The following is an 11,843-nucleotide window of genomic DNA, read 5'->3' on the forward strand; positions in this document are numbered from 1 at the left end:
TTATTATTTAATGTGTATTGCACAGGTTGAAATCCACAAAAAACTAAACATGGCAAAGGATACATTCCAAGCATGTGGTAGAGGGGGCACATCATGGTCAGCCATGATTAAGGATTTAGCCGTGGCTGTTTTTGGAAGGAGCATGTTAGCTACCCACAGCCTTTCTGGAAAAATTGGAAATGCCAACAAGGAATCACAAGCCAAGCCCCCTCTGGACCCCACAAAAGAGGAACTTATTATAGGTATAAAGGTGTTAAAGGTTTTTAAGTATATATGCTCTCATAACAAATGTCATGAGGTTATCTTTCACAGGTAAGACTGAACAGTTGTTTCTGGATTTTAATTAATTCATGACCACAAATTTTTGCTTGTCTTTAGTTGTGTCTTACTTTGTTTAATAATTATTACACAAATACCATTCTAAAACTGTACTTTTCACTTTTTTACTTTATAATTTACTATTAATTTGTTCTTCATTATTGTCTATTCTGTATTATTCCACCCTTGATATGACATATTCTACTTGCTTGCACTACATATAATTTTTAATATTACATATCACTTTTACTATATTTTTACTGTGCACTGTATCAGTGCATATTAGTTTACCACTGTAACTGTAAGTTTTACTAGATCCATAAAGGATTATCAGTCACATTTGTCATTGTTTGTTGTGAAGTTTATATCTGTATGTGCTATGAAAATAAAAAGCTGACTACCAGTGTGTCACTTTTTGATTTGTATTCGCTGGTTTTATTCAATTTTCTCAATGATGGTAAATTATTAGTGCTTAAAGATGTATTATTTCGATCCCCTCACAAACATGGCGGACAGGTTGATGTATCGCAGCAACGGCTCAAAGGCGTCTAGGTATTTTACATTTCTATGTCAGGGGCGCCCAATCCTGCTCCTGGCGATCGACTGTCCTGCAAAGTTCAGCTCCAACTCTAATCAAACACACCTGCCTTTAATTTTCAAGCGATCCCGAAGACCTTAATTCGTTGCTGTGTTTGATTAGCGTTGGAGCTGAACTTTGCAGGATAGTCGATCGCCAGGAGCAGGATTGGGCGTAACCCCTGGCGTAAACACACCCATCAAAAACCAGCTCTCCATCGCTTGAGCGACTAAACGTGTTTTCTCTCAACCAGAAAGTGGATTAACCTGCGAATATGGCCAGAGGGTGAGAAAATTAAATGTTTAACGGTCTTTCCGTTTTGTGCTTTAGATCAGCCGCCTCTAAAAGTTGCGTTACTTGGGGGCATTTATTGTGGTTTTAAAATCATAATGACTATGCTTTTGCCAAACTATACTGTCAATGTGATCGAATCAAGATGCAATGTTTTTAACTTGACGTTAGTTTTCACATTTCGCATAACATCCGGTGCGTATTAATATAAACTGCTAGAAGGTTAATAAACGGATGCGCACAATGATATTCTTTACGAAGCTTCGTGTATATGTTTACATTCATACCTCTTCGCCATTATTGTCGTACTGAATTTGTTGTTTTAGTTTACAAGCGAGTTTTGTTTGAAGTGGAGGCGATGCCACATTTACAAACTATTGTTCAACAGTTTCCAGCTTCTATAACTCCCTAAAGATTTTTCCGTATACCTGTGTTTTGCGAACGGAACTAAACTTGGCAACCAGTTGTTGTGTCTTTTCATGTTAGGGTGACTCACATGGGCATGAACTGTGTGTGTCATGTTTTACATCTAGCGTTAATCTTCTTAGCTTCCGTTGTGCGTAACCCAAATGCTACTCTGAACTAGTTGTTAATGAAAAGCACAGGTGAAATATCAAGTGTCAAATTCACTTCCGGTTTCGAGAGAATAGAAACCGGGTTTGACGAGTCGGGTATTTTTCATAAATAGCAGCTGGAATACGGTGCTTATTTCACTGCATTTTGAGTCACACCCACTGATCTATAATAGATATCATTATAAATCAGTGGTTACACCTGCTATTAACAGTGTTGGGCACGTTACTTTAAAAAAGTAATTAGTTATAGTTACTTCTCACAAATAGTAACTGAGTTACATCATTATAAAAGTAACTAATTACCAGGGAAAGTAACTATTGCGTTACTTAAAAAAATAAAATAAAAAATGTTCAAATGTCAAATAACTTTGGATGCCCCAATATTAAATATGTTAAATTAATGAAATGGACACTAAAAAGAATAAATTATTATTATAAAACATTGTACATTAATCTACACTATTTATCTACTGACACTTAGTATCAGTCAGTCAAGCATTATAATATAATATTATGATAATTTAATATTATATGATGATAGAACTTTAGTAATTAGAATAATCAAGGATGGATGCATATTTGTCATCAATATAAAACGCACTAAGGATTAATGAGCTGCTGGGTTCATAAATATTAATCACGTTGTCTGCATTCGCTCGAATTGATTTGCTGAAATCAAAACAGGGACGATAATAGGTGAGCGCCAGCCAATGAGGTTGTCGTTTGCGCATTAGTTCCGCCCACTAACAAAGAACCCGGCAGTTCTTAAAAGCTGAAGAATTCCAAAGGAACTCCATTATTTTGACAGGAAAATACAGCAAAGAATATCGTTTACATGTAGCGCGTCAATTCTGCATGTTATGAAAGAGTCTCTTGCTCTGCAACTTTCTTTGCGTGCGTGTATGTGAGAGAAAGCGATGGCGAGTTGTGCGCCTTCACATTAGAGTTTATGTTACGTCAAATACAGCTACACCTCGTCCATTAAGATGAACTGAAAAATTTAATTCTAATAATATAAGTAAAGGTTAGTAACGCCACATTTTATTGTCAGTAACGGTAACGGCGTTGTAATGGGGGAAACAGTAATTCGTTTGATTACTCGTTACTGAAAAAAATAACGCCGTTAGTAACGCCGTTTATTTATAACGCCGTTATTCACATCACTGGCTATTAAACGGTTGAAAACAATATATCAATTTTTTTTTTTTAAAGAATGTGACACTTGTTGTGAACTAGACTTTTTAAAGACTTTTATCATCTTGCATAACATTTTGGACTTTTTGTCATTGACTAGATGGGTAGAGATTAACTAAAATAACACTTAAAACTATCAATGGTAGCATTAATAACAATTGCAATAGTTACTACAGTTATTGTTGTTATTGCTGTCTTAACTAGGCAATACAGCCAGATTTGACCGATTTTTAGACGTTTAAAGTCATGCTTTCTCTACTGCAGTCAAGGCATCAATCAGGAGCTCTCAGATGTGCTGAACGAACTGTGGAAGCTGGATGTGAACCGCATGAAACCTGGAAAAGACTATAAAATCAACCTACAGGTAGGTGGTAGGGAGAGGAGGCATGTTTATGAAGAATACATATATGAATAAGTAAATGCATTGTAATATATTCCACATATGTGATTACAGGGGTCATTTATAGTGCATTTGTTTTCTCACAGGGGAAGGCTGGCTTTGTAGCTGAAGGCAGTAATGCCAGGGACAACGCTAGAGCTCCTCTCTTCTCCTATGTCAATGAAAACAAGCTCAAAAGCATTGATACTTACGCCCGTAAGTAGCTATAGGCCATTTCTATACTAACATGTAATAGCATAGCATGTTTTTAAATCGCATCCTTTTAATACACTTTTAATATACTAAACATTTTTTTTAGTTTTCATTAATTACTGATGTGATGCAATGTGTGGCAAGAGTGTTAAGACGGCTGTTTTATTTACTTTGTCTCTTCTCAGACTTCATAAATCTGCTGGACAATTATGAGATGTCTACAGGAGTGACTGAGCATGTGACAAAAGAGGAGCTTCAAGAAAATCATCTTTTCCTGGATGCTGTTCTCAAGACGGAGGTCATGAAGGTATCTTATTGCTCACTGATCAATGTATTTGCCTTGCTGTTTAGTAATGTCATGTTTGCACATGTAGAAATTTAGCAACTTCTAGAATTTGAAATATGTCTGCTATTGATTGTGTGATTGATCGAGGTCCCTGACCAGAGTAGGAAAGTAACTAATGCTAAAACTACAAAAACATTTAGCTGTTTTAATATTTTATGAATATTCATATTAAAGTAAACGCTTAAAGCACATTTTTAATATTTATTTATTAAATGTATACTCATTTATTACCTTGGAAAATGTGGCTTAATGGGAAGTGGATGGTGAATATGGGCATGTGAGACAACTGTGCAAATGAGCTTTGTAGCACAGGGATGTTGGTTCAAGGAGGAGACTATTATAATAATGTGTAAAGATGACATTCTGCAAATATATACAAAAACTGTACAAGTGAAGAGAGATTATATTCTTTCAGTCCTGTTCTGACAGGTTTTGTCTTTGCAGTGTGCCCACAGGTATTTAGTGCGCAAAGGTCTAGCCCAGTCGGATCCGGCTCAGTTTAAGAGCCAGCTCTATGACATCTGGTTTAAGCTCTATCGCAGAGGCAAAAATGGAGGGTGAGTTATAATCCTCCTTTGAAAGGGCTGGCATGCATCACATAACCTGAACTGGGTTTGTTATATGAGTAACTGACATACAAGATGTTAAAGGGGTCATCGGATGCCCATTTTCCACAAGTCTTAATGAAAAGTCTATAACATACTTTGGTTAAAATTTCTCAATGGTAGTGTTAAAAAAAACACTGATCGGCCATCTTCCACTTGTCTCTGAGGCAGTGAAGATTCCTGTGGATTTGAGCATGTGTTTGTTGGTGAAACCAAACATGGTAAAGAGATCATGGGCCTCCACAACTGGGTCCAGTTTTACCACCAGGAGAAACACAATCATGTGGACTACAAAGGATACAATGCCAGAAATAACAAGGAGACGGTATTTCACCATTTTAAATTCATTTGATAAGGGAAATATTATATAACCAAACTAATATAGCTTTGTGTGCATTAGTTCCAATGTTTACATTTGGTTCAATTTCACAGCCGGACGAGGACGATCACGTCTTGAACCTGCAGTTCAGCTGGAATGGCCTGGTGAAGCCGGTGGGCAGTTGTTTCATTGGTGTCAGCCCAGAGTTCGAGGTGGCTCTCTTTACTATGGTCTTCTTTCTGACTGATGAGCGTGTGACCAAGGTTACAGTGAAGGTGGATGAGTACCTTCTTGAGATTGTGGTGTACCGATTTGGGCACTCCATTGGGACTTCGTATCCCAAAATGATCAGCAGCAACAACCTGGATTTCTAGATCTGACTGCAAGGTCATACCTGGTACTATTTGGGGGGGAAAAAAAGAGGCTAACTTGGACAAAGTGGGGCTTGATAATCCAAATAATCACACTTACAGCTTGAGGTTCTTAAATTCTTAAACTTGAACTGTTAGTGGGACCAATGTGACCAATATGTTTTAAAACGTTATTGTCAGATTGCAAATTATGCCTCTACTTTGGTAAGGAATCTAGTTTGTTCTACCATAAAAGTCTGCATAATGATAGTTATGTGCCAAAAAATTTCAACGCATCGGTTTGCAGTCAGGACCTTAAAGTTGGGTGAGCCTTAAATTGCTTAAAATGTGTGTTTTGCCTATAAACTATATAAACAGCTATTTTGTATTAGATGCACTAAGGTACTTTAATGTATGTGCTAAAACACTGCTGTTACAATAAAGCCCTTTTTCACTCGTATAACATCTTGATGTATTTGTTTATTAATAGCTTTATTTATTCTTCATTCCAGTGCTTAATTACACCTTTAAAGTGACTTCGTATTTGTAATTTCTGTGAGAGCTTTTGTAGATTAATTAGTAATTGTAGAAAAGCAGTCTTTGAGACTTTAAAGTTAAGATGCATGTGTATCTTTTCCAAAATTAAGTTACTGCTTTAATTTAATTTTGATTGCTGCTTCTGTCCTCATTTGTTAGTAGCTTTGGATAAAAGCGTCTGCTAAATAACTAAATGTAATTATATATTTGATAACACTGGGGTTGATGAGCAGAAAACAAAACATACATTCAAATATAAGCAAAATATTTTGATTTGCATTTCTACTGCATTTTGTAAAATCTTGTACGCGGAGGAAAAAAATTAACTTTTAAGAGGTTTACAGCATGAGATCAAGACTTCAGATCACACGAAACGAAAAGATAACACTATAAACCCATTACATGTATGATACAATGCTATGAATAAAGTGTAACAGGAGCAATTATTAATCAAAAGAAATAAAAATGGAAATGATGTCCTAGAAAGTTCAATGCAAGACTTGAAACTGATTCCAGCAAACATTTTTGGCTCTGTTTTGTGCCACTGCATGTCTCAATCTGATTCATTTATTTCCAGGACTTCCTGGTGGTCTTGGATGTCTTGGCTCCTCTTTGATGGTCAATAACGCGGTTTCGCAAAACATTGATGTCATACTTCTGCTTCTTTAACTTTTCTGCCAGCTCAAACTTCTCAGCGTGGAGTTGAGTGAACCACTTCCAAAGGTCAAGGACTTTCTCTCCCAGCTTCTCCTGGTTGAGATGATCGATGTTGAGCGGTTTGCGACGCTCCATCAGACACTTGGTCTTCTTCTCGCGCTCTGTCATCCTCTTGCCCTTCTTCTGATCCACCTTCTGCAGGAAGCCACCGTAGCCCTTGTTGGAAAGGATCTTCTTTTTCCTGGCATCCTCCTCGGCTCGCAGTTTGGCGGCCTCCTCTTCACGCCGTGCTCTTTCCTCGGCAAGTCGCGCCTGCCTCTCGCGATCACGCTCCGCTCTGACGCGCAGCTGCTCAGCACGATCAGCCCGACGCCGCTCAATACGGTTCTTCAAACCCACGAGCTCATCCTCTTCCTTCTGCCTGGTGGAGAAGTGCAGCTGAATGAGACTCTGCAATTCATTGAAGTCCTTCTCCGCACGCTTCCGGTGGATGTCATCAAAGTCCACCTTCTCTCCTTCAGGCAGCTTTGGTGCCATAATGTTGGGAACAAACATCTTGGGCTTTGGTTTGGTGTCCTCCTCTGCCTCTTTCTCATAAGTTTTTTCTTCTTCAGCCTCTTCTTCCTCCTCAGCCTCTTCAACCTCCTCCTCTTCCTCTTCGTTCACCTCCTCCTGTTCTTCCTCAAACTCCTCCACAAACTCCTCTGTGTCACACATGGTGCCGTTTCTGAGTGTTTTGCAAAGAGAGGATCACTGAGGTATGACTGTACAGCTAGTGGTAAAGATCCTGAATGGACTGAGATGTTCTCCATGGATGCCTGGTGATTTTATAGGGGCCTCCCTCCCCATGTGACATTTACTAAATGGCTGTTGGGTAAGCTTTTTGAACAGATGCACCTAGGATCTATTTTCTACCATGCAGGGCCTTGTCTTGTCCTATACACAGACCCTGACCTCTAACCTCTGACTCTGCCACCCTAAAATCTTTGTGGTGTGAGAAGCCTATTTCGGACTCAAAACAGATGCACCCGCACACTTGTGCATTGGTAGGGATCCTCTTTCACACAGTGTTTGATTAGATTAACTAACCACTAATATTTAGACATTGATTTAATTGGCTAGCATCAATAGTTTAATTCTAACTATTGCTTTGAGTGTAAACAATGTCTTTGTATCATTTTTGGGTTCACAGAACTCTCATTAATTCCATTTCTATTTCAGCATTCCAAAATGATGCAGAGAATTTTGTACCCCACCCCTGAGACAATGAATGGAACCCGATGATGGAAGACAGAGATAACAGACAAAGACAGACAAGTGTTAGTGGCGTCTACACAACTATTTATGTATTCACATTTAAGCTGGCTGACTCTACCATTGGAATCCTATGGAACAACCTCCATTAAAAAAGTCATGCCAGTTTTCTATTTGATATGTGATGTGGGTGAAAGGCGTTTAAAATAAAGTGTGTGTGTGTGTGTGTGTGTGTATATGTATATGTATGTGTATAATTTTTTTTTAGGAGTGCGAAGGAATTTAAGTTTCTCCACAGGACTAATTCTTTCAAGACAACTAGATAACACTGTCTGCAGGCATCAGTATGTCACCTTATTAATGCTGATTTAGTGTTACATCATTGTGAACTCATAAAACGTGCACTTATATGCACTTAAGTAGCTGTGTCTGTTTTACACATAATCAGTGTGACTTGCTCTCATGTCCTGTAGTAAATTTAGTAAATCCTTAATAATAGTCAGGATGAGTAATACCTCAAGAATGAAGAATAATTATGCCCTTCTTCCTCCCTTGTTTGATTATAAATAGTCTTTATGGTCTCACTGTACCCTTGTACTGAGGGGTGCAAGCATGTTATTTGTGAGTGACAGGTGGAGGTCTTATTTAAACCAGATTCCTGATTGGACGGACGAAGCAAGGGACAGCTGCAGTGTTTGCAACGATTGACAGCATCCCCAAATAACCAATCAACAGTTTCGGTAGCAATTTTTCCTCTGTAGTATATACATCATCATTATCATAAAACTTGGCCCAAAAACAGACAATACAACGGACAAAATAAACAAACATAATACACAAAAAATCCACAATATCACATATTAAAAAACTAAAACGCCATTGATATTTTAAAAAGAAACAGATTAAAATTGTGTACGTATTAGAAATATTTCTCGCTCTTTACTATACAGCTAGCTATACACCAATTATCGCTAGGCATGTGTTTACATCGACACTAAATTCCTTGTGTTTTGTACTTGCGTTCTCTGGAGTTTACTAAATGTACTCGGAGATTAAAATGTATAATCCAGCATTAACTGCTTTGATTTTTGAATATTCAAGTAGATTATTCTAGAGAGCTGCTTGCAAATGCAATCAGAAAGCAACAACCAAAAAAGCACATGCCAACTCCCTCCTGCTACGAGAACTAAGTTTTTGGATTATATGTTCTTTTTAAGACTTTATCAATTACATCACGCTCCTAAATAAATGATTTAATTGATAGCCAATCATGTAATGAATGAAAAATTCTAATGCTCCAGGGTGACGTATCCCTTCGATAGCTCAGTTGGTAGAGCGGAGGACTGTAGAGGCTGAACACTGGCATCCTTAGGTCGCTGGTTCGAATCCGGCTCGAAGGAGAAATTTTACAACTGTTAATTCTGGAAATACATTATAAACTGCAAATAGTTTGCATTCTCAAATTGCAATCTTACATGCAATGAGTAATGATTTAGTAAGAAAGCATATTGAAGTATATTAAGGTTTTTATTACTTCAAAAGATTATACAAAGTGAACTAAAACGATTTTTCCTCAGTTAAGTTAAACAACATGGATGACCTACCATGATGTTTAAAGTGTACCGGCCTACATCAAAATAGTAAGTGTATAGTAAGGCATTCTAATCATGAAATAATAAGGTTAATCAATGCCTAATCATGAAAAAAAATGAATTAATAGTATTATATTTTACCATACGTTCCCACATGTGGAATTTATTTTGTTGCCACAGGTGAAACTTTACTGTGCATTTAAGTACGCAAAATGCATGAACAGCGCCTTCGTGTGGACATACACGGACTTTATGAATCTGGGACAGAGTTTTACCTCTTCTTTCATTTCACGACGGAGTGTAATTTAGCTGACACTTTCAGACGATTCTTCTTCATGACTGAGAAAAGAGGTGGCTGTGCAGTTTAATTTCATTATGTAATGAAATGTACTGTCACTTAATTACGCAACACGACAGATGCGCCTCGTGCGATCAACTGTTTATGGTTTATGCATGTGCAATATCTTAACATGGAGGAAAAAATGATTTCATATCTGTCCTGTCATTATCGTTCACGGACTGACTGAGGTTACTAATACAAAAAAAAAAAAAATAATTATATTGTAGACGTCACGTCTCACGTAACGTGGGGGCGTGGTCAAACACTAATCTATTTGAATCACTGCTGCTAATGTCGTCTTGTAGTGTAAACAAACATATTTTCTCCCGTTTCTCTAAACTTTAATATATATATATATATATATATATATATTTAAAAAAAAAAAAATAAAATATATATATATATATATATATATATATATATATATATATATGTGTGTGTGTATTAGTGCTGTCAATCGATTAAAAATTTAATCGCGTTAATCACAGTCATGGACCATACTAGGATTAAATAGGATTAAATTTAAAATACTAGGATTTACCTGTAAATGTGTTGAAATAAAGAAATGCATGACAAACTAGTTTAACAGAACCTTTCACACCTCCGCCAGGTATGAGACATAATCCTTATTATTCTTTTATCATCATTCTTTTGTTTTTATTCAACCATTATCAGCCTTTATACTGGCAATAAAACGTTTACCAAGCCTCATCGCTTCAATCCCAGTATACATTTACCCAACTATTATCAAAAGTATTTCTAAAATATAGCTACAAGCAGCAATTACGGGGCCAAGCACTCCAAAAGCAAAATGAGGAGCTAAGCATGGCATGGAGCATCAGACCAAATGCAACAATGAATAATAGAAGCAATTTTAGGATGATTGTAATTGAAATGGCTGAAAAATCATAAATACAATCTCCAGTAATATGATTAAATGGCTTATCACTTTTGACCAATAGGTGGCGCTGTAATCAAATCATTTTGGTGTGTTCTGTGTGAGGTGACAGTAGCACACACAAAATTTGTTGTCATTATTTAAAAGCCTTGCAGAGATACAGCCTCAGAGTTATTTTGGCACCGTGCCTCAAATTTTTAGCGGCGCTGTACGAAAACGGTTTCGTCTATCAACACAAAGTCCATAACTTTTGTCAGCATGGTCTGAAGATGATATGATTCGATTTTGATTAAAATCGGACAAACGGTTGAGGAGGAGTTCGAAAAAGTAGGTTTTCAACATAAATCAAAATGGCGGACAGGAAGTTCGGCTTACTATGACATAATTGGTATGTATGTTGTCGGCATGACCCAAGGAATAACACTACACTACAATAGGCTAATGCAATCAAGAGTTATTAGCATTTTTGGAAATTTCATTATTAATAATTAGTGAATGGTTTATTACTCTTGACCAATAGGTGGTGCTGTTACCAAACTGACTTGGCGTCGTCAGTGTGAGGTGTCAATGTCACATACAAAATTTGGTGTGAATATGTCAAAGTTTCGCTGAGATACAGCCTCAGATGCAGTTTGGCATCTTTCCAGCAAATTCGTTGATGCGCTAAACAAAAACCGTTTCGTATATCGACACAAAATCCATAATTTTTTGCCAGCATGGCCTGAAGATGATCTGAGTCAAATTTGGTGAAAATCGGACTAACGGTCTAGGAGGAGTTTGAAAAAGTAGATTTTCAACATGAATCAAAATGGCGGACAGGAAGTTCAGACAATTATGGCAAAATTGGTATCTATGTTTTCGACATGAACCAAGGAATCTATCAACATGAGTTTGATTACAATAGGCTAATGTAAGCAAAAGTTATTAGCACTTTTAGAAATTTCATTATAACTTTTGACCACAAGGTGGTGCTGCCCCAAAACTTTTTGAGTACCACCAGGGCATGGTGCCGAAGAAGCATACCAAGTTTCGTAACGATATGTCAATGCTTTCATTAAATAAATTTTGACTAAATTCAAAATGGCCGACGCCCAAAATTGGATATGGTTCGACTCGGCATGATGCACCGAATCTAAAGAGATTTTTGGCCAAACCATTCACAAGTTATAAGCAAAAATATGCATTTTGCAGGTAGCCTCAGGTCATGGTTGTTATAATACACACCAAGTTTCGTCTCAATCCGTCAAACCCTTGCGGAGATATAGCCTCAGATCCATTTTTGCGTGCTTTTCGGCGAATTCGTTAGTGTGGTATTCGAGAACGCTTGGACGAAATGACTTGAATTCCATAACTTTTTACCTGCATGGTCTGTAGATGATTTGAGCCAATTTTGGTGAT

The 11,843-nt window shown here is 37.2% G+C and overlaps 2 protein-coding genes and 1 non-coding gene across 3 annotated transcripts; 2 read left to right on the forward strand and 1 right to left on the reverse strand.

Annotated features, from left to right (window-relative positions):
* The first annotated feature begins 1,014 nt into the window (after positions 1-1,014).
* Positions 1,015-5,622, forward strand: si:dkey-222f8.3 (Poly(U)-specific endoribonuclease-C-like). Its single transcript, XM_058774248.1, has 7 exons — positions 1,015-1,180; positions 3,220-3,319; positions 3,442-3,550; positions 3,733-3,854; positions 4,338-4,450; positions 4,670-4,823; positions 4,931-5,622. The coding sequence occupies exons 1-7, from the start codon at positions 1,170-1,172 to the stop codon at positions 5,189-5,191; spliced, it is 870 nt and encodes a 289-aa protein (XP_058630231.1). The 5' UTR covers positions 1,015-1,169; the 3' UTR covers positions 5,192-5,622.
* A 649-nt stretch (positions 5,623-6,271) lies between these two features.
* On the reverse strand, positions 6,272-7,078 carry tnnt2c (troponin T2c, cardiac). Its single transcript, XM_058774249.1, has one exon. The coding sequence runs from the start codon at positions 7,076-7,078 to the stop codon at positions 6,272-6,274; it is 807 nt and encodes a 268-aa protein (XP_058630232.1).
* Positions 7,079-8,927: 1,849 nt separating this feature from the next.
* trnay-gua (transfer RNA tyrosine (anticodon GUA)) lies at positions 8,928-9,015 on the forward strand. Its single transcript is given in 2 exon segments — positions 8,928-8,964; positions 8,980-9,015. It is a non-coding gene; the product is annotated as a tRNA-Tyr (tRNA).
* Positions 9,016-11,843: the final 2,828 nt, after the last annotated feature.

This window comes from Onychostoma macrolepis, chromosome 04 (genome assembly GCF_012432095.1).
Source record: "Onychostoma macrolepis isolate SWU-2019 chromosome 04, ASM1243209v1, whole genome shotgun sequence".
NCBI lineage: Eukaryota > Metazoa > Chordata > Actinopteri > Cypriniformes > Cyprinidae > Onychostoma > Onychostoma macrolepis.